General features: G+C 31.2%; 1 protein-coding gene across 1 annotated transcript; it reads right to left on the reverse strand.

Annotated features, from left to right (window-relative positions):
* Nucleotides 1-10,392: 10,392 nt before the first annotated feature.
* On the reverse strand, nt 10,393-12,237 carry Dbct (Dihydrolipoamide branched chain transacylase E2). Its single transcript, XM_015516980.2, has one exon. It carries the CDS (start codon nt 11,994-11,996, stop codon nt 10,500-10,502), a length of 1,497 nt encoding a protein of 498 aa, XP_015372466.1. The 5' UTR covers nt 11,997-12,237; the 3' UTR covers nt 10,393-10,499.
* Nucleotides 12,238-24,466: the final 12,229 nt, after the last annotated feature.

Raw genomic sequence — 24,466 nt, forward strand, 5'->3', positions numbered from 1 at the left:
ATTTTTAAATACTAGGTTTAGTATTTACATGTATAAATATATAAGGGACTAAGTCTAATGCAGAATTTCCATATCATTTACCTAAATACAAGTTTACCATAAACCTTCTTAGTCCTTATCGTGCAATATATATTATAAATACCCATAGATATTAAAGAATGGATAGGTCATGGTTATATTATATTATATTTGCCGGAATGGGGAAGAGAGCATGACTGATTTTATCAAAGCCTCTCTTTCTCACTAAAAAATTATTAAATCTTGTACATTCAAACAATGTACATTCATCAAAAACTCTAAATACATTTTTCTTTTATTATTTATAATTTAAGGTTCACATAATATCGACATTGTCCTATTTTAATTATAGATATTTTAACAATTATTATAGCTAAATGATTAAAAAATACCAAAAATATCAACATTTGACAATATTGAGTTGCTAAATTGCCTATGCAACTCGCCGTGTATTCATTACGGCAATATTAAAATAAAAAAAATATAATAAAAAATACAAGTCGCTTTGTATTACTGCCGTCTCGATCGTCTCGTATACCACCATATCACTGCAGTCTGCTATCTAAACAAATGGTGATAAGTAGTAAGCCTATAATCATAAACAAAGTACTTCAAATTTTCATAAAATAATATAATTAAATATAGAGCATAAATATAATAACTAAGAAAAACTATTTATTTTAAATTTGATTCGTCGTCATTTTTAATAAAATATTACAATCATCTGTTTATAAGTCAATAGGATATCAATTATTAACTTTAATATTTGATTACCATCTATGATTTACCGAGCAATATAATTATAGACTTACTTGCTTTCAATTGGACCAATTTTGTGTTATTAACTTTAGTATCTATATGCGTGTAAATTCTCCTATAATCAAACTTTTTAGTTAAAAACAGCATCTGTTTTTAAGTTTTTACAATATTTTTATTTTAAGCCAAAGTATAAGCAATTTTAAAACAACATATTTTACATGTTCATACAATCATAACACTCATCTCAACAAAAAATTGCAACATATTTCAAACGGCATTAACAAATATGTGTAACGTAAAGTGTCAATACTCGTCGTGTTAAATAATCATGGGTAGTAAAGTAACAAATTGATTACTATTACCATTGATTATAATATAAACTAGTTTATATAATCAATGCTATTACTTATAATTTTTTTGTGGAAAATTCTGATATGGAGATACCAGAGAAATGCACCTCCCCCTATACCGGTTTTATATTTTTCTAAACGTTCTTGACTTTATTAGAAGATATAATCGATATGTCTAGAGAATGTAAATTAATGCTAAACTATTATTTATTTATTTATTATAATCAATAAATAAATTATCATTATTAGCGCGCCATCTATAGTCGCTTCTTATAAACTTTTAAATGTTCAATTTCGTTACTAGATAGCACTGTCATATACTATATTCATTTTCAATTAATGTTCAGATTTCAAACCCCGTACAACCTCAATGCAAATTTCGACAATTGACAATGTTATCCATTTATTATGACCGTCCAACTGTCTCAAGTTCATAAATTTTTAACTAAATTGTGAAAACTTGACTAATATATTTAATTTAATTATTAAAAATACATTCTATTTTGGTGATGGAAAAAATTTTGCACGTCTGTTAAATACTGAAGTTGGTTCATTAATTATTTATAATAATACGAAGTATGTTACGTGTATTCATTCTACTCAAAATACACACCTTCTTAAAACCAAAATTACAGAAATTTTGCTTCGGTTTTAACATAATGTTTATAATTCCGAATCTGCTCTATACAACACGAATAGTTAAATAAAAAATTATAGTGTTATTAGTTAATTAATTATTTTGCAATTATATTAGCCAACAAACATTATGTTGTATGTATTATGTATATAATGTACTAAGTCCCCAAAGGCGCAGGTATATGAAGCAATATATATAGTATACTATATATGTATAGTTAAGGAAAATTAAGAATAATAAAGAATAAAAATAATAATAATATAATAACACAATAATAATTTAAACTCGTGTTTTAAAAAAAAAATACATACATTAGTTTTATTTCTTACGACTTACGCTTTACATGACATAATATGTATATATCATATTTTAATGTTACCAGATACTAATTTTTTAAAACCTATTCGTGCTAACGATAGACGAATATACGATTTATAATTTGATAATTTTGGGTGGGTTTATTCTTTAAGTCCCACATTAGTTACAATACTCATACGATACGCATTATTGTCATAGGTGGGACATAATATTCGATAAAAGAGGAGATTTAAATTAAGGTGTAAGTGCCACCGAGCCCGACTAATTTGTTTTAAAAATAAGCGCTAAGATCAAAATATCGATTTTTCATTTCAAAAAAACGTTACTATTTTGTAATTTTGTAGTTTTAACTTTTTAAGCAATTTTTTAAAATTTAAAATGCAAATTATATTTAGCGTAATTGCATATTTTTGATAATTTCTTATGTAGGCGTACACATATAATAAATTACAAAAGATAGTAATAATAAAACAAAACATTAACCTTGCAGTTATTGAAATGAATAAATAAAATATTAGGTAATTTTAATAATTTTTAATATTATTTATTTTAACTTTTTGGTAACTCCTATTAAGGCACGATTCCACATTTCCACTATATGAATCTCAATCTGTTCCGTTTCTCTGCAGCAGCATATCCTTATACTGCAGTCATTTGAACAAAAGAGGGATCCTAAAATGACCGCCATTTAATATTTTGAATGCGTCCTGAGAAAAAAAATGTCATACTTTTGACTTAGTCCGAGTACCTCCCTGTTTATTTAGAGCTACTCAGGGGTTTTGCAATGAATACCGATTAAAATTCTACATGATATATATTTTAAATATATAAATATAATAAATTATTAAGACTATTTAAAATATTAAAACTCTGAACACAACTTCTGGTTCCGCCCATGAATATATTATCATCAGTGACGCATTATCTAGTTAAAATGTGATTTAATGTTATAATTTAAATGTTTTGATTTGATATTATTTTTGTTATTTTACAATAGACCTTCGGCGGTGGACCACGTGCGGACATCAATCACGCACACACACGTCAACGTCATAACAATATTATTATATCATTCGCCAAAACTACATAAAGGCGAAGCGTCAAAATATTATATTATTATACGTCATTAAATTCTAATGACGTGCGTATAATATACATGTTATAAGTGTACAAAAGCCATCATTTTCAAATGTACAAATCCGATAGTATTATCATATAACTTTATACCTATTTATTAACATTGGCAGTCTTTGCATTGTCCAGCACAATAAGAACGCCCGCGGAGAGCTTATTACTATAACTATTGTTATTATTGTTACGACGATCGTATAATTTATTATTATAGCAGTAAATGTATCAGGTATTCGTGTTGTAATATTGTAATTGTAAATTATGAATACGGAGTGATCCACTTAACGTAAGGCTCGCTAATGTCATTACTCATTTCAGAAAACACTATCTGTCTAACTATGTTCAACACATTTCTTTTACAAAAACAAAATAGCATTATCATTAATATAGTTATAGAATAACTTCTAAAAGTTAAGCTTTTAATTTATCAAATGATAACATATACATTGTTATTTTCATATTCCGAAGGAGAATATTATTTGGAGTGCTTATATCTTTATGTATAAAAATTAAAATTCAGACAAATAATGCATTATTCATTATTGTAAGTATTCAAAGTTTTATAAACGGAGTTATAGTCCAACATTGTGTACTGCACCTTTACACTAATCCACTCCGCTGATTTAAGACTTTAAGCGCTCATAACTTATAGCTCTATATAAGTTGGTCATAAATCATAGTTCATAAACTGCTAGTCCAAAATTCGATTTTTATATAATAACGCAGTTAAGTAGGTCTACAAAATATATTCTACTAGAGATCTCCTTGAATCGGTAATTAAAAATACGCATAGGAATTTAAAAAATTATAATTAAATAAAAAATGATAAATATTATATATATATTTTAAAGAAAAATATTGTATAACCACTTAAAATCATGTAAAAAAATATTTTTTAAAACTGTAATAGAATTTAAAATAATGATGAGTGTTTAACGTTCAATGAATCACCCGGTATAATTTATATATTATATAAAGGTATCACACATTCGCTCCTATACCTATGCATGTGTGATAACATCTTACTATATAATAATAATGATTAATCATATAGGATGACGATCGTCGGTCGGTGAGAACTTCCGACGATGGCGAAAAAAAAAGCGACCATCGGTACATTGGACTCCGCCGTCGGCACACGCAGAGTAGGTATAGCTATATATATTATATATATGTATATAATATATACATATATAAATGTAGAGTGCCTAATGTATCTTATATTCTTATAGGTGCCTCCCGTATATACGTTGACCGGCTCTGAGGGCTTCGAAGGTCGATGATCTATCGTGACGGGACATTCGCGTACATATATTATTGTTATTATCGTACTTATTATTTTGATATTGTGCACACACATCAGAGAAACGCTGCCGACGAGACGGGAATATCAAACAAAAGAACATTATAACACGTCCGAACGACGACACGACGATGACGACGACAAACTATATACACGACGAGTGAGCGAGCATTATTGCGTGTGCCCTGTGGTTCCCGAGCAACAGCGTGATATCGTGTAGCAGTTGTAAAAATTATAAATGCTCTAATACAATAATTGTTTATTTATTTAGCTATATGATATTATATAGATATTATGCACGTGGATTAAGAATACAATATAGGCTCGTAATATATTTACGAACACATCATCTTTTTCGGGGTGTCATTTCATTTGGGCGAATGATCTAAATTTGACTTTGAATAGAGTATCTGACCATCCGAGTATGAATTGTGCATTCGGACAACTTCAGTGAACTTATCTTTTTTTTCCAGTTAAAACCGACAGCAGAGAAGGCTCTGTGTGAACGACACTCTACTCTAGTGTTATCGTTTATTAATGTTTACTATATATACTAATACAGCCATATACTCAACACAATTATATAAACGATTATGTTTACTTCACCTTACAAACTATATACCTACTATACAACTATATATGAACTTATATCTAACTTATCGAACTCATCTAACTTTTTTTGTACCTATTACCTACACGTCACTGCAATGTCTTAGGTATTCAAAACAAATTCAAAGTTATACAGAACACCATAACACCTATTATGTACATAGATCCAGTAGTCTCAAACAAAGAGTAGTATAGATTCCATACAGTCTCGTGGTGTAGCAGCTAATAATAATTAATTAACATAATATATTTTTACTTGAGTAAAGGCAATATTTTTTCATTGTATTAATTTTAAATATTTAAATTTAAATACCATAGGTATTAATGGTATTATTGTTTGTTATAACTATATCAACGTACCCAAATCATAACAACCTTAATATTGAATTAATTTATTTAATCCACCTTTGGTGTTAATGTATTTTTGAGTATTAGATATAAAGTAATATAGCATACTTATACTTATGTCTTAGGCTATAATACATCGTAGGGAGGATTTATAGAAATATATGCGAAGTATTGTGGCGTCGTATCGATAGACAGCAGCGAGTTATCGAATCGACAACAAATGATCATCTATGAGATAATAGTATCATCATTGTCTACGAACGAGCTGACGGCCTTGACGAGAACCCTAAACATTTTGATTTAATCGAATGCGTTATTGTTTCGGTTATGATATCATTATGATGTATGTATAAGATTTATAATTATTTACATTTTTTTTTATTACAAATCAAAATGTTTGGCAAAGAATACGTCTAAAATCTTATGTCGCGTGTGCATTAAACAAAGACATAGAATAGTGTTATCGAATCTCCTCAAATAAAGTTTCTATATATTATACTGCAATTGTTTGATCGGCAATGGAGAATAGTTATAATACAGATAGCCAGATAGATAGTCTATTAGTTAAATAGTTAATGAATTGATATGCAACATATATAATTCGAAAAGGTAAAATGAATCGTCGATTGATTATAACCGTGTTTGGTATATGCAACTCGGAACTCAAATGTTTATTGCCACCTACTTATTATTATTTAATGATGTGGGTATATATACCAGCTGCGATTTGTTTCTAAAGCCACAAAATGAGTTCTAAGACTTGCGTAAACAAACAAACGTTATGGTTTCAAATTTTGTGAATAAATTATTCCCCCCTGCCGCCCTAGTTCTATCTATAGTTACTGCAAAACACGACAATTTTAAATGTGAAAAAAAAAGTTATTCTAACCTTGCTTTCCAATAGCACTTACCTTCTAATACCCAGAGATGTCGGACATCGGACATCTTATTCAGTTGAAACGTATCTTTGCGATGACGCTCATATTATACGAACGTACCAACAAGTGGTTTGGTAATTTCTACAATAATGTTATACATTCACACGCTGTTTGTTCTCGCGGCGACCGACGAACGAGCAAAGTCCAATAATGATCTGAATATTATTTCTTTTCAATATTTCAATCTGCTTCCTATGCGGTTATGCTATATAAAAAAAAATACGTACGCGACCTGCGTTGATTAAAATTCATAACTCATATCGTATACTATACATTATTTATTATTATTTTAGATCTTATCAGTGTTTTTTACCAAATATAACTATTATAGGTAATAAGTAAAAGGTATTTTGTTTTCGACCTATTTGGTCTATATAGTTCATATAATTTATAATTAAACGTACATATTTATATTTATGTCACTATGATAGTATTACTGTTTAAAAAGTCGAATTTGATTTGTCAGAAATATAAAGAGAATATGTAATCTGGAAATACATCTAAACAATAAAAATATTGGTATAATATGTACTAGAGATTAAACTAAACTTTTTGGTTTTAACTACTAAGAAGTACGTGGTTGTGTAAAGTTACGCGTTATGTATAATACGATCGTTATCTTCCTTCATACTTTACTGTGCATTACACTAAGGATCTGTTTTACAATCATAGTTTAAACCTCGGTTATGCTTGAACCACTGATTTTACCGGCCGAATTCCGTGGTTTAACCGGAGTTCAACTATTCAAATTCGCGTTGTGTCTAATGATCACTAGTAGTGATTCACTACAGTTGTCTATTATTCGTTATCACTTATCTCACTATTAAAATTAGCTAACAGGATATACATTTGCAATTTTTAGCACCAACAAATTCTTTTGTCCTCGGCCTCTTAAATTTAAATCCGAAACTGATACTACACATATTGCGATTATTGTTACTGCCACTAGTAATATTGTTCTGCAGTAATAGTGGTTTATTTTTTTAATATTTAACGTACGTTAGCCTCCTCACATTAAAGTATTACACATATGCATTTAACATTTGTAAGTTTTTTTGGAACGCTATTAATTGTATGGCCATTTATCAAATTTGTAAGCCTTATTTAAATTACGCCCCACGCCCCCGCAGACAATAAGTGGATCGGTATTGGAGAAACTTACATTATAATATTATGCTTTTCCAGCATTCTCCGAGAAAACCGACGTTTTATTTGTTTGGGCGGGTTTGTCTTACTCCTAATGTTCCATCATTTCGAACACGAAATCCTCAAGTTTCGGCGCTGAGGTAAAGTCCCTCGGTATTTAATGATTAAGTACAACTATTTAAATATTGTCAACTATAGTTAAGTTCATATTTTAAGCTCATCATTTGATTGCATATAATATCAGTTTAAACCCGTAAAATTAAAAGGTATAAAATGTGTTTAAGACGTTTTGAATTATATAAACGTTAAATTTAATAATTAGGGGCATTATCCATCAAAAACTTCATTTCCCCTATTCGCGCCCAACACGAATGGGAAGAATGTAAAATCTCAAAAGTGATTTGACACGTCGAACTCAAATCTTATTTTCTATTCGGTGCTCGCGAGTGTTAGCGAATCGGATTATCGAGCACACACACATCACTAACGACAATAATTATTATAATTATTATAAACGTACGTCTTACGCGATTCGTGCGTGGGACACATTAGAAATCTTGCAGGAAGAAATTATCGTTGAACTCGTTACACTTATTGTCACACGCGCCGCTCAAACGGTGTTTGTAACAATAGTTAAATAACACGACTTTTGCTGGGCAGGTGTGTTTGAAAATGGTATAGTATAAAATATAAACTGCGGTCATGGACCTCAATCCCTCCGAATGAACCCATCACATAACATGAAATTATATGACAATGTGGCCACGTGGGTAAAAACGTGTAAACACGACACACTCGCGGTCAATCGTTACGTAAAGACTTATTATATTAAAGAGACAGGATTTCGCATTTGATGTTTCATTATGTGCATGCAGGCTAATGCATATCCTAATTTTGATTAAAGGATACGCAAAAACACTTTTGGTGTTTTCGCACAACAAATGAATTATTATAGAATATTATGCATATTTCATCTGCAAATTATACGCTTTAAGCGTATACGAAACGTTGATGAATACAAAAATATAATACAATTAACCATATAACAAAAATATAATATATATAATGACTTACATTTTAAAATTTGGTCTTATCGTTTTACAATTTCGTATTATATAAAATTATAATGTACTGCTGCGTTAATTATAATTACCATGATCATAATCTATACAAATCGATCGTTGCTGAGATCAATTGTTGAAATAATGGCACCTGAGACCTGATAATGATATAATAGTAATAATTAGTGTCGATAGACTTATTTGATAAGCACATATACGCATTACGCATTATAGCTATACGAATATGGTCGCAAAGGCGCATTCATATAGCTATATGACGTGTGTACTTAGCGAAACATTTGCAGTTATATTCATTATATATATAATAATTACATACAGGGTGTCCCGCGAGAATTTACCCATTGCGATATCTCACGAAATAATGGAGATATCAAAATTCTGGTTTTATAATAAGATTCACAGGGATAAGAACTACAATTATTTAATTTTTTAATTTATTTTAATGTTTTTGTAAAAAATTTAAAAAATATATTTTTTTATTTAATTATTTCCAAAAATATTAAAGATGGCCATTTTGTAGAGTTTATTTTTCTAAAAATATTGACGTTTCAAAATTTTATTTTCATTAATTTCCCGATTTTTTATATTTTTTCTGCTTTTGAAGAAATAAAATATTATAATTATAAATGTTATATATAAATAACTATTAGGAACACGGAAAGTATTCGGCCGGCCGTATGGGAATGCGTGCGGCGCGGTGGGTAACATGTTTGATATCATTACGGTGTTAAATAATTCGCAATTTTTCTCGAAATTAAAAAAAAAATATTGAAAATCAGGAAATTAATGAAAATAAAATTTTGAAACGTCAATATTTTCAAAAAAATAAATTTTTGTTGGAAATAATTAAATAAAAAAATATATTTCTTAACTTTTTCACCAAAACATTAAAATAAATTAAAATATGAAATAATTATAGTTCTTATCCCTGAGAGTCTTATTACAAAACCAGAATTTCGATATGACCATTATTTCGGGAGATATCGCAATGGGTAAATCCTCACGGGACACCCTGTATATATTCATATACGAGCACAAAGAGATAGATATGAACTTGTATTTATGATTGTATTAATATCAAACATAATATACTTAGATTTATTTAAATTAAGTTTAAAACTATTATTAGCACACCAACATTTAACTTTATCCAAGCATTTAATCATGTCACTCTCGTCGAATCTTCATAATGTTGATGTCTTTATATAACAATTTATTTCTACATCCAAATCTATAGTTACAATACTATTTGTATATATTGTAAATAATGCACAACCGAGAGGGTGTGCCGCTGAACACCGAAGAACTGAATAAGTATTTAAATAACCATTGCTATGATCAGTGCCGTACTCTAGCGGTGACTAAGCGGTCTTCAGCTCCTCCTGTTTTATTATCTATATATAATCTAAAAAAGTACCAAGAAACTTAAACTTATTGTCAAGACTATTGTGCATAAAATTAGAATTTTTTTTTTTTTACTCAAGGATTAATAGTTGACATTTTTTAACGAAGCCCATATTGATAATTATATATAGGTGTTGAAAAATTTATATCGGTTTAGAAATTTGATTAATCTTATTTTTATGCGTTTTTCAAACATTTTCCATATAAAGTTAATATGCACATCATAACACGCAATATGACATTTTTCCCGTATTCAAGTCAATACGCTAATATTAATATTTTGAATTTTTTAAGTGGTTATGATTGAATTCGCGCATAAAACTTCGGTCTTTGTTTATTACACATCATATTTATATTAAACAGTAATTTATTTATCATAAAAAACACGCAATAGAAATCTTAATATTATAAAAGGTGTAAAACCTCGGACGAGATGGCAGTGTTATATTACGACAACTATGGCGTTTCAGACTCCAACTGAACGTCGGCCAACACAAGCGACGGGTTCTCCACGTACGTCTTCCAGTCCTTGAAGAACCTGGCCACCGTGGCGCCGTCCAGGATCCGATGGTCAGCCCCCCAAGACACGCCCATGACGGGTGTCCGAACCAGTTGCTGTTGGTCGTCGTACCGTGGCCGGTAGTTGATCCGGCCCAACGCTCCGATGGCCACCTCGGGTGGTAGGATCATCGGCTGAAACGCGGAGCCCGCGATCGAGCCCATGTTGGACAGCGTGAACGTGCCGCCCGTCACGTCGGCTGGCGCCAGCTTGCCAGCCGCGGCCTTGGCCCGGAGCTCGGCCAGCCGGCGGGCCACGCCGACCACGGACAGCGTCTGCACGTTCTTGACGTTGGGTACCGCCAGCCCGAGTGGCGTGTCGATGGCCACGCCGATGTTGTGCTGTGCGTTGGGCCTGTACGACCCGAAATCTGGGCTGGCAGTGCTGTTGATACGCGGGTGCCTAGCCAATGCCAGCGAGGTGGCTTTCAACAGGAACGGCAGCAGTGTCAACTTGATGTGTGGCGCCAGCTGCGCCTTCAGTTCCATCAACCGAGTGAGATTCACCTCGTCCGTGATAACCAACGTCGGTATCTTGTTGGACGCCTCCATCGTGACCCGCATGGTCTTTGCGTAACCGGTCAACGGCACGAAGTCCTGCAGCGGCGTCGTCGACGGCGGCGGCTGACTGACAACCGCTGTTCTGGTAGGGTTGGGAGCGGGGACTGACCACTGGTCGGCCAACTCGAGTACGTCCTCCTTGAGCACCCGACCATCTTTGCCAGTACCTCGGACAGTAGTCAAATCGATACCTTTTTCGGCGGCGATCCTGCGCACCGCTGGAGTGGTCAGCACCTGCGCAGTTACGCCAGCACCGTCTGCAGCGTCGGCGCCTGCAGGTTCACCCGAAGACCCGGTGGTGACTTCCTCTGTACTATGTGCCACCACCTGCTCCGGGGCCGCAGTCTCATCGCCGTCCTCGTCCACCTCGACGTCCACCAGAGCACTGCCCACCCGGGCCGTGGCGCCCACCTCGTAGTGCATCTTGGTCACGGCGCCCGCGAACCGACTAGTGATGGTCACGGTCGCCTTGTCGCTCTCCACCTCGCACACGTCGTCGAATTCTGATACCACGTCGCCCACGTTCACGTACCATTCCTTGACGGTCACCTCGCTGATACCCTCACCGATGTCGGCCAACACGAAAGGTACGATCCTTTTGCCGGCGCGCGTACTATAACCGACGGTGGTGCAGAAGTCAGTGGCACCGCGGCCGCAGCTGAGCCGCTCGAACGACCGCCTCGGTTTGGGTTCCGGTGGACGGCGCGTAGACCCGACCGCGTATTTCCGGTCGTCGCTGCACCGGTGGCGGACGCCGGCCACGACGATCCGGAAACGCGGTCTGGCCGCGGCGACGGCGGTGCGTCTCACCGTCAACCCGGCGGCCGGGAACATGGTCGCGAAACCCGCCGTTTACACGTGCGCGGACGACAAAATATAACGTTATATCACGCGGCTACGTATTATTATTAATTTATGGTAATCGTGTGGTGTTCGAGTGCCGTGCTCGCGCTTACACGTATAGCCGTTGTTTACACGGCGCATCGCCGACCGCGGTATAGACTGATTACCATCGGTTTCCGCGAGTCCGGGCCGATGCGTGCGCGCATGTTAATCAGCTGAACTCAAGGTCAAAAAAACGAACGCGTACAGGACGTACAGGTTGATCGATAGGTATAACGACTGACGTCCAATGTGTAGGTACGTTGCAGTGCTTTTAAAAATGCGATAACGCGCGTGTTGCAGGTGTATCGGATTTGGTACCTATTACACACGACTATAATAATATTACTATTATACACGTACATTGGACGTGTACGATCTACACGATTTAACAATATATAGTGTGCATCGCAACCACACGTAGGTACCTATCATAACAGTAAAAACGTCATATACGCGACAGGACAGTAAAATATATATATATATAATATAAAAACCGAACGCCTTACTATTGTATGTGACTTGCGTCATAATGTAATAAAATATAATATTATATACAATAAACACAATCGCTGCGTCGTGTCGAATATTACGCGCAGGAAAACAGTTCGATCGGGATATCGAAAAAATCGAAATATCGAGTTTTGTTGTACAGGCATACGGCATACGAATATATTTAATATAATTTAATTTAAAATTGTTGTAACTTCGACTTCTTCGAGGCGATTTCAATTCTTTCGAGATAACGATAACGTCCAACATAATGTAGTAATAATCTATACTATATAGCAGTGGTTCCCAATTGGTAGTCCGAGGACCCATAGGGGTCCGTGGTTATGTACTACTGAAATGATATTTTTATTTTATTTTAGTAGAATTTTTAAACACGCATTGGTTTGTAATTCCTGGTATTTTGCGCAATCACTGTTGAAACCAGATTATCGCTATAAAAAGGTCGACAATGAAGGTATTATGTATATAATTTTTTTTTTTTAATTAAACAAAATTGAAAAGAAAGTAATCACAAATTAGGGGTCCCACGTCTGACTTAAGTTTTAGCTAGGTGTTCGAGGCTCAATGCTAATTGGAACCACTGCTATATAGTATATTATTATATATAGGCATATTGACATACAGGTTCGCAGAAATAACTGGTAAAGAGGGAGGGGAGTCAGATAACATAATCCGTTATTATATTTATAAAGGTAATTAATTTATATCAGACATCAGTCATGGTTCGAGATTTAATATCGCCTAATATTTTCAATTCCCATAGGAACTATTATGGCTAGGTATACTACCTATATTCACGGAGGAAAAAAAATTAGGCCGCGAGAGCTCTCCAATTTGCGCTAAACTGGAAATGCAAAAGGGATTATATATTATATTATTATAATTTATAGTTTAAGATTTGATCGTTTGATTTGTAAGTGACTTATAACCAACAAAATATAAATAATAATACTTCACGATAACAACATTCTTGTTTTATTCGATATTATTTATGTTTTCGACAATACATCTTACTCCCACTTTATGACAACTTCATCCAATCTCATTATAATAGGTACCTATACAGTGTACACATGATGAAACGAATGTCAATGATAAGTATATTACCTATAAAATATTTATGTAAAAAAAAATAGTGGTAGGTAATAAACTTCTATCAGTAAAAATGTTATCTCCGTCTCACACACGAATAGTAGAATAAAAATCTCTGATCGTCATTGCATTTTTTAAATGAACATAATTCCATATAATACGTATAATAACTGTTATGTATTATAATTATAAAGATTAATAATATTATCTATTTAGCCCAATGGCCCATGTTGCCGAGAGTATTATTAATATTAATAATAATAAAAAAAAAAATATCATCTGCGTTTTTTTCAGAAGCTTTTATTAATGTTGTGGTTTTTATTTTGTATAGTTGCCTATTTACAATTTTTTGATTTACTTTTTAAAAATAAAATTATTTAAAAAGCTTTTGACAAACAGAGATAATGTTCTTTACGTTATAATTTATTATTTTAATTTCCATAGACCATAATTATTTCAAAAATGGTCAACGGTTTCACCATTAAATGGACTTCTTTGTGAGTTTCGAACTATAATCTCGTATATTACACGTTAGTGTTGAATAGATAAAACAAGATACCTTGATGTGGTTCTATTACAGTGTGCGTCTCGATACTTCATTATAAAAAGTCAAAAAGTTCGATAGGTGCATTCAATATAAATTGTATTGGTGTAATTATGGTTGCAAATTAAGTATTTCAACTGTAACACAATGTTGCATGCCATAATGCAACATAAAATGTATTTTTTATTTTATTAAATATACGGGATATTCAAGTTTGTGAAGCTTAGTGGTTACTGGTTTTACGTTGAATTATATTTTTAAACATATTATTATTATAATAAACATTAAACGACTCAATAATATAAATCTAGTAACCAATATTATAATCATAAGATAGTGTTTTAAGTTATTATCATTTATTATATTATGTCAAAACTCGAAACCCAATAATATAACCATATTCAGACACTCAGTCTTGAGCTTTTATAGATACGTATTATATAATAAATAGATATTAAATTGAATTTTTTTTTTTTTGTTTTGGTGAAACCTCAACACGCTTTACTATTGTATTAGAAGTTTGGGACCATCGTCGACGGATGGTAGAAAAAGAGGATTAAATACCTATTGAAAAGTACACCAAAATTTATGTGATCTAAATTACCTCACTGATGTTTGAGATATTCCGAAACTTTGGAATTACTAAATCTTTATTTACCGATGTTTCGCTACAACTAATATTTCAATATAAACGATATGTCCTGCAAAGTTTCTCATTAATTCTCGTATATTTTTCAGATTAAAGTTCAATACTATTATATTTACCTATACCATATCCACTGTAAAAATATATAACAATGTCTGGCCATGCCTCCAGTATATATACGCATATCATATTTATTATTATTACATCGTAAGCGACGCGTTACATATTTTTCATATAATAACGTAATAAACCCGTTTTTGTTTATCGGCCGCTTATGTTATTACGCATATAGAACATAATATTATATATAGTGTTTATGAGTATTTAAATATTGAAATATGAAAAATCATATAGTTTGAACAAATTGATAAGGAAAAAACGATGATGATCAGGCTTGGTAAATTACCCTATATTATTATGGTATCATGGCAATGATTCCATATCATAGCGACGAATGATATGTACGTTAAATAAACGTATAATATAGTGTATTATACTATATAAAGCAACCGCTGTGAAACTCTAATAGCACTCGAAACGATAGTACGTAATGATATTACTGCTCGAGATACCAAAATCAAACATCAAAACAAGAATAAATGTGTTCTGTGTGAATGTCATGAATTTCTCTTGTTTATTTTTTTCCTTTCAATTCGAATGACTAGGCCATATTTGTGTGCACTGTGCACAACAATAACATAATATACAATTCGGTTACTAGTTACTACACAGCAATAATATAAAATAATATATGTTGCCGTAAAAGCTTATATCTACTAATATTATTTCATTTTTCAGGGAAGGGAAGGGGAAGTTCAACATGAATGATCGAATGGAATTAAAAATACAGGGTATGTTAATATTAGAGAGTAAATCTTGTTTCGTGTTGAATTGTTTGTAGTAAAGACTAACAATTTTGGTAAGGGTATTGATTTTTAAAATTTGAACCTATACCTACACGTTTTATTTTCCATCACACTACAGTAATTTTTCAACAATGTCGTATATAAACATGTAGAAATGAACAATAATTATATTATTCTAATTGAGTACTTGCTTATACCTAAAATAAAAAAATTGTAAAAATAATTAATTAAAATATAAATATATATTTTGATTGGTTGGTATAATTAAGTAGTAACGATGATTACCTCAGGTAAAAATTTGTAGGTGGAAAAATCTATAGATTTTTTTTTAAATACTTAAGTGCATATGCTATAGGTACATGCACAGGAAGAATCGATGGGCTACAAAACCACCTAACCTGAATGATAATATGTATAAACGAGTTAAGCAGAAGACATATTTTCAAGAAACTCTTAATTACTTTTTTAGTTTTCTGACTGCATAATACATACCCAGTAATCTTCGATAAACATTTTTTATGAGCGTTTAAAAGCTTAAATTTGGGCCAAATTAATTAGTCATTAAATATTTAAGTTTTCACTTTTAACACTTTAAATATATTTCTAGATGGTATGTTAGTCATATGTTGTATTTCTGTTGTTAAAAAAGTATTTTTATAATGTTGAGTATATATGTAAATATGTATTAAAAACCCGTATTATACAAAGTTGTTATATTTCAAACACATTAGTTTTCGCAATGTGAAGAATGATCTTTGCTCTTAAATTTGAAGACACTCGACTCGTCTAATGACCCACCCAAGCACCTAAATAGTATCTTATTTGTATTCATATTTTTTAATCATTACATGAGCGTATTGGAATGTGCAAAATATTTCTTGTTTACCTACTAGTGACGTAATAAAGAAATTTATAATTTATATGTTATCTATGGATGATATAATAATGTGCCTAATATTTTTTTGATGTAAATGTTTTAATCTGTTATTTTTGAGGATCAATTTTAATTTAACTTGTATATTTACATATTTCAAATTACTATGATTAATGAAATAACATTAAAAATAATTAAAATTAAGCACTACATAATTTTTCCGTTAGGTAATATATGAATAAGAAACTTTAACTGGCGCTGAAAAGAGAAATAAAAGTAATAAAAGTAATAACTTGCAAGTTTTTTTATAATAACGATATAAAATAATGACAGACATACAAATTACAAATATACGGTCCAGCTACCATAAACTACCATTTGTACGTGTCGGAAATGTATTACATGAATCAAAATATATAATATTATTAAGTATATATAGGTACGATATTCATTTTAATCAAATTGCATTTATAGTCTTCGAGTGTTTTCATCCTGTATAATAGGTCATCAGTCATCAACGAAGTTAAAGCTAATTTTAATAAGATTAGATTTTTTACGGTATACATGTTTAATAATTGGCTGCGTTCAAATAACAACACGTATTATACATCATTACCTAGCACTATTTGATTAATTATGACGCGTTTGAAAATACATATTTTCATAACATCGATATTAATTATTTAGATATTCGTTCTGAATTTTAATATTATATTATGTACTAATTGTAGTAAGATGTGTCGAATGCATATAAAATTGTTAAATCGTATCATCAACGTGTATTACGTACCTATCGTATACGGCGTGAACTCGCGTGATATACGTCTCCGTCGGTAAAAAGTTTTGGGTGAATAGTTTCATCTGAAAAATAAGTTAAAGCTGTGCCATCGCATCGTTGAAAGGACGTTAATCGTTTACCTCACTTCAGTACGAATGCCTATACAAAAATAACGCAAAATACAAATACATAAAAACGATAGAATAAAAGCCACTAGACATCTGTATAACTATTGATGTTAAAATAATTGTGCTCAGTATTATTTTATAGTCACACATACGGTTGTAACATAATTATGATGAAATCACGGCGCCAAAGATATTATTTTACTGACCACTAACAACAACACGTGTGGAATATAATATACCTGTAGCAGTATAATATAATAGCTACTGCGGTATAATAACATTTACGCGCAAAAAAATATGAACCTAGCTCATTCACAAAAAAGTGTGTTAGAAATATTTTATGGAAATCCGATGACTAATCGAAATCGTGTACCTATACATATATTATATCGTATGGGTACCTCCTCTCAACAATTTATAATATTACACTTATACGCACTGCCGAAACAACAAGGTCTTCGAGTATATTACACATTATTATTATTATTATACACCATATTATAATATACACTCGTTGTTGCAGGAAATCAATGACTACGAGAACGACAAAAAATATCACCATCAGAGTGTACCTACGCTAAGAGGACGCATGTCGCAGTAAGTAATTTAACGAACTACAAATTCGAGTATATATTATAATAATTATTACATTATAGGGTTATACAGAGTGGTTCACCAATCATATTCAATTCTTTCTTTTCTTTAATTGTGCGGTTAGGCTGTGGACCTGTGGTTATGATTTTTAGATTTTTTTTAATTTACTTAAAACCGTTTTTTCAGATTCTTAAATTTTTTACAAATACAACCCTATATACTTTAGGAATGTCCTGTCGAATGTCGAAATACAAACTTCATTTTTTCAGATCAGAACCACCCCGATTTTCTTCTGTAAATTATTCAGTGGATAATATTTTTGAAAATGTTGACTTTATCAGAATCGAAATCCGATCGAGTCATTATTAATTATCTGTTTAACTTTGTATACTAATACAGAATAATAGGTCTATGATAATCAGTTCGGAAGATATGGGAACCATCATGGTGATTTAAACATTTTAATGAATCTATTAACAATTTAACATAAATAATTTGTTCAAAAGGTCCAAGTATAAAAAATACTATATCAGATGATCTAATATTACATTAACTTTATATTTTTGCAAAACCATTTTTGATGTTTAATTACCCTTAGTATATAAACGTTATACGTTTTAATATCTGAGAATTACTCATTTAGATTTTGAATTTTCAAAAAAATTATCCAATAAAAAATGTACAGTTAAAAACTGGGATTCTCATTTGAAAAACGAAAGTTTGTATAACGCTCCTTAAGTAGTATAAAAAAAATTAAGAATTTGAAAGTATGGCCTGTTAGTATCTGCATTTAAAAATTCCAAACTTAGAATTTAAATAAATTCAATATTAAGTTTAAATAAAAGAGGCTGAGCTTGCTTGGTAAGCCACTCTGTACGTGATATCGGTGTTCATAAAATCATTATAGTCCTCCAAGAATGTAGCGGTCGAAAACAGTCGTCTGACGGACACCCTGCAGTAGTTGTACTTATATACATAACACGTATTTGAATATTTTCTCCTATCGCCAGTGTATTATATATTATTATGTTATTTTTAATTTGAATATTACGTCATCTGCAGCGGATTTAATTTATGTATATAAATTTTAAATTAAAAGCGTAGCTCATTCGACTCGTTTATCGTTTTCAATCGAATTACATATACTTGCACGTTTTAAATAATATAGGCTACAAATAGGTATAGTCTATCTAAAGGGGCGGGATTTAAATTGAAGAACTGGGGGCGATGTTTTGTTATTATTTTACAGGGCAAAGCTAAACAAAATAATAGGTAATGCATAATATTATCATGTCAATAATAGTATAACGGTGTAACTTATTTAGCTAACAGCTCAAAAATTGAATAACAATACATGCGTGAGCTTCAACAAAATAATAATATGTTGTGTGGAACAAGGGCGATTTATTTCAGTCGTAGGCGACGTGTGCAGCAAGATCCGCAGGCGAAAGACTGAAATTGTCTTTTTTCACGAGTCACTCATACCGTCATACCACATTTTGTCACGCCTCTGCGTTCAATTATCACGGCAAAGGTAATGAAGGGATCTACGCAAAAACCACTAGAAATTCGCTATACTAAACCGGTGCGGTATGATGTGGGATAATCTTAAATCGGTTTGGCCTAGCGAATTTCTTGCCAGACTATAAATTCTACAGACTACGAAAACAACTTCATGGAAGGTAACAACCATTGTAAGGTATTAACAGGTTGATCAACTTATCGGTAACGACGATAACGTTCAGCGCACTTATGCAAGAACACGGTCTATTGATGGAACAGTGAAAATTAAATAATAAATATGTTAAACGATTCCGCGTCATGCGAGGAAGTTATAATATGAATAAAAGATGTAACCAAACGTTTGTGTTTAGTAAGAACCACGCTCAGCACTTTTTGGGAATTTCCACTTTACCACCCAGCCGTTATCGTTGGTACAGTCGCCCAAGACGTGTTATAGGAAATCAGAGCATAGAATGGAACATTTTTCGGTTTTCGTCATGCAAGAAAAAACTCTGAAATTTGTTTAGGAAAGCGTTGGATTACACAATGGACAACTTCGCCTTGTCCTCAAACCCTCTGCCCTTCGTTAATCACATATTAAATTATGATTATGGATTAGTTATACACTTATACGGTGCAAAATAAGAACTTATCATATCCTTTATGCATGAATATGGGATATATATTTTGAGCCCGATGCATATTGCAGCAAAACTGCAGGGGGTGCTCAACCAAAACCCGCACCTCCCACACAGCATGAACGAATTGCGTCTATCAACCGATACAAAACATATTACATTATTAGGTGTCTAGGTGCGTATAGGTTAGATTATCGTATATATATAATAATATGAACCTATGTAAGTGAAAAATAATTATGTCGCTCTCACTATACCAACGTGATCAATATTTATATACCTATAATATATTATAGGTACTTACAAAATAAAAGGACAGATGAAAACTCACACGAACCGTTATTACTGCAGTGGGCGTCACTGTCACTGCCACGGTAATAATAATAATAATGATATCAATATGGCGTAAATATCGTAACAATTATAGCTACTGATAAAAGATATATGTATTATAATATATCCATATTTCGACCTCCATCAAACGCCGCCACACAAAATGCCCGTTGGTCAAAAATGTTTAAATGTCATTCACTTTCACATTCCGTCTGAGTATAATATTATTATGATTATACGATAATGATTTATTTCCGATACCGCATATGGATATAACATATTTCATAATATTATTAATTACGATGTTACGCATAATATGTATAATAATTTATAAGTACCTACCTATTAAACCTTCTAATAAAACGTTTGATGAGGTATTTTGTGAGCGTATAAAACGATCGATGAGCCCACCGTAGAAATAAAGCAACGAAAAACATGAAGTAAAAATAGTTGAAGGTGCTTAATGCATTTTAAATATTTTTTTAAAACATACCTAGGTATCTACCTAAACGAAAACGCTTGTCTCTGCATAAATAACATTACGCATTGATCAACACGTGGTGTGGCGCAGACAACTGAGAACACGTGTAATGTATATTATGGCCTATGGTTAATGGACAATGGTTATAGATATTCGATGAATACAAAATAAGCGACCTCTCCTCTACAGCGGTCCTCTTCCTCGAGGCCGGCGGCATTGCACTGCAGATCCGACGGCAACTGTTGTAGTCCGTCTATCTTCTCACTGCATTCTTGTAAAATACTTGAGAAAAATATTCAAATACTTTTTTTAGTACTCAAATATGTATTTTAAATACATTTTTAAAAGTATCTTTTTTAAGGCAGCCCTGCTGGAGGTAGGTAGGTGTTTCGATTACCAGTCGGTGCACCTATATATTATAATTTGGTTATGATATCATAACATTAAGTAATGCTATTATATTTTTAGTCCGGTAACAAATATTTTTTTCCCGTAATATAAACGGAACGCGTTTCGAATAAATAACAATTTCTAATGACGATATTATATACAAAACCCGTTTTCGTACTCACACTATGCGCCTGAGAAATAGCTATTTAGTAATTTATAATATATTAATATACTACATTATTATTATTATTATTATTATTATTACTATGTACAAAAGGATGACTTCCACACAAAACCATGGTATATATTACTATAATAACTTTATATAATATTATATGCACATAATACGACCGTCACTTCAGCACGTCTGTATATCGGCGCGCATACAAACGTGTTGTTAATAATATTCGATTCGATTCGTATACATCGGTACTGTACAGGAATCTTGGTCAGTTATTCTAAAATTCTTGTAAAATGTTGCATACTAAAACATAATGATAATATATTTATTTGCAAATAATTTCCATGCTACACGTGATAACACATTGTAGAGGTAATATGTATAAATTAAATTAAAATATGGTAATAAACTATTGCGAGCGTTTATAATATTTGCAATCCTCCGATAAGCAGAACAATATTTTAGTTTCAAAATTTATATAACTTTAAAGTCATTTAAATGTATGTACTTATTTTAAATACAGTTTAAAATGTTTTTCATTATAAAAATCACCTATTATTTTAATTAATAAATGCAATTAATATATTTTCAAAATACAAGGTTTTTATATACATAATTTTTACTTGTATGTTCTTGGTATATTCATAAAAACTAATAAATAAATTTTTTAAAGCATTATTGGTATATAAGACATAAATCTGTCCCCATAGATTTTTTCTATAATACAAAAATAATTGAACAAGTGATATATACGAGTATGTATAATATATAAGTCGTTTTATTTGTTTATTAAATAATTTGTTTACAACGTTAATCATCATATTTAAAAAAAATTGCGTATAGGTATAGTATTTGATAATTCATTTATAATAGATATAATAATGCTTTCGATGTATAATATATATACGGTTAGCCTTCATATCAATAATGGTATTAAAATTATAAAATCGAATCAATACCAATAATACCATCATACTTACGACTTACCTATATAATATTATGTATTGCACGCATTACATAGTACCTACCTATTTTAGCATTAAATACACTTTGTGGGTGTTATGTCGTTATATGTGTTAAAAGGTTATTATCAGCAGCATTTTCCTCGCGAATTACAACCAAACCTTTCCCCGAGGGTGTCCTACGTTTTGAGTGTTTTTATTATTTTTATATCCTCGTTACCATTATTATCATTATTAATATTCATAACTAGTAATAATTCATACTATCATGAATCTGACTTCCTTTAGGAATTTATAATTTTCAATGAATTAAAAATAAATCGAACATATTTATTTTTATAACTACCAATTATTATTACTATTCTCGTTAAACCAAAGAAAAATAATAACACTACTACAATTAAAATCAATTTTAGTTATAATTTATAACATAAACATTTATTATAACAATTATTTAGGTACTTAATTTTGATAATAATAATATATATTTATAATTTATATTCTATACAATGTATATATTATATACCATTCACTTTTAATTTTTGTTTTTTTTATATTTATATTAAGCCTCGGCGTCAAAGGCCATTGGCGTTGGTTTACAATAGGTTACATAATATATATACAATTATTTACAGGTTATATTTAATTTTTCTTGTTTGTATATATAATATATTAATATGTATGTAGTTATTTCTTGAACTTTATTTTGGTTAATTGGCGTGAATCAAATAAATTATGATTTCAACGACTTATATTTAATACCTGTTATAACTTACTTAAAATAAATAATAATATTATACTCCTGTAGAAAAAAACATAATTAAAAGATGATAATAACATAACAAATATGTTGAATGTTGAAATAAATTGTAAAACCACAAAGTTTCAATAAAAAAAAAAAAAAAAAAAAAAAAAACATAACATATATATATATATAACGTGAGAAACCACTACTCGCATTTTTACTAAACAATATTATGATCTATAAAAATATATTTAGAAAACAGCCAAAGGCTAAAGTACTAAAGTTCTTATACTACCAAGAGTGATCAAACTATTTGCTTGAAAACGGGTTTTAACTAGAATAATTCTGCATGCATATACAAACAACAAAATTTTTGCAGTAAGTGACACGTGGACTGTGGTATCATGAATTTTATACGTACATTTTCTTAGTCTATACATAAAACCGCAATAGCCATATGCCACTAAACCAAATTGACTGTGAAAAACGCGAGAGAAAACACTGAAAATTCAAAATCACTTATAATACAAAGCGCACGAATAAAAAAAAATAGTGAAAATGAATTATTAGCTATATAATATTGGTTTTCTTTACCCACATAAAGTATTTCAACCAAATCGAGATCCAACATTTTCAATTCGTTTTTAAAATTAATTTATGTTTGCTCTAGATTTACTTTTAATGGTTAATATTATATACATTATAAATACAATTGAACTTTATTCTGTACTATATTATAACACATGGCTAAGTGTATTAATGTTGTTTAGTAGTTTGTACGTATCGTGATACACCCTAAAGGGGTGTGCGGCGTGCGCATAAAAAATCTAAATAAATAACAATGCATATAAGTATATAACAATTGCAATGTAAATATAGTATATCTTTTTAAGCATGGTTCTCATTACAACACATTATATTAATAAAATATATAATAATACTATTAAATATAACAGAAACTATTAACACAAAATGTCAGTACGACCTATTTAATATATATTATAAATAATATAAAGTACGCATGTACATACCTATATAATTACACTTTCATTATTCTTTTCATTGTTTCGTACTGAAATATCAGTATATCACAGTAAATAATAACATATAGAATATTGATATAGAGCGAGTTCTGTTAGGGTCACAGAGTGAAT

Source organism: Diuraphis noxia, unplaced genomic scaffold (genome assembly GCF_037042655.1).
Source record: "Diuraphis noxia isolate RWA-SAM2 unplaced genomic scaffold, SU_Dnox_SAM2 contig0005, whole genome shotgun sequence".
In the NCBI taxonomy this organism is placed as follows: Eukaryota; Metazoa; Arthropoda; class Insecta; order Hemiptera; family Aphididae; genus Diuraphis; species Diuraphis noxia.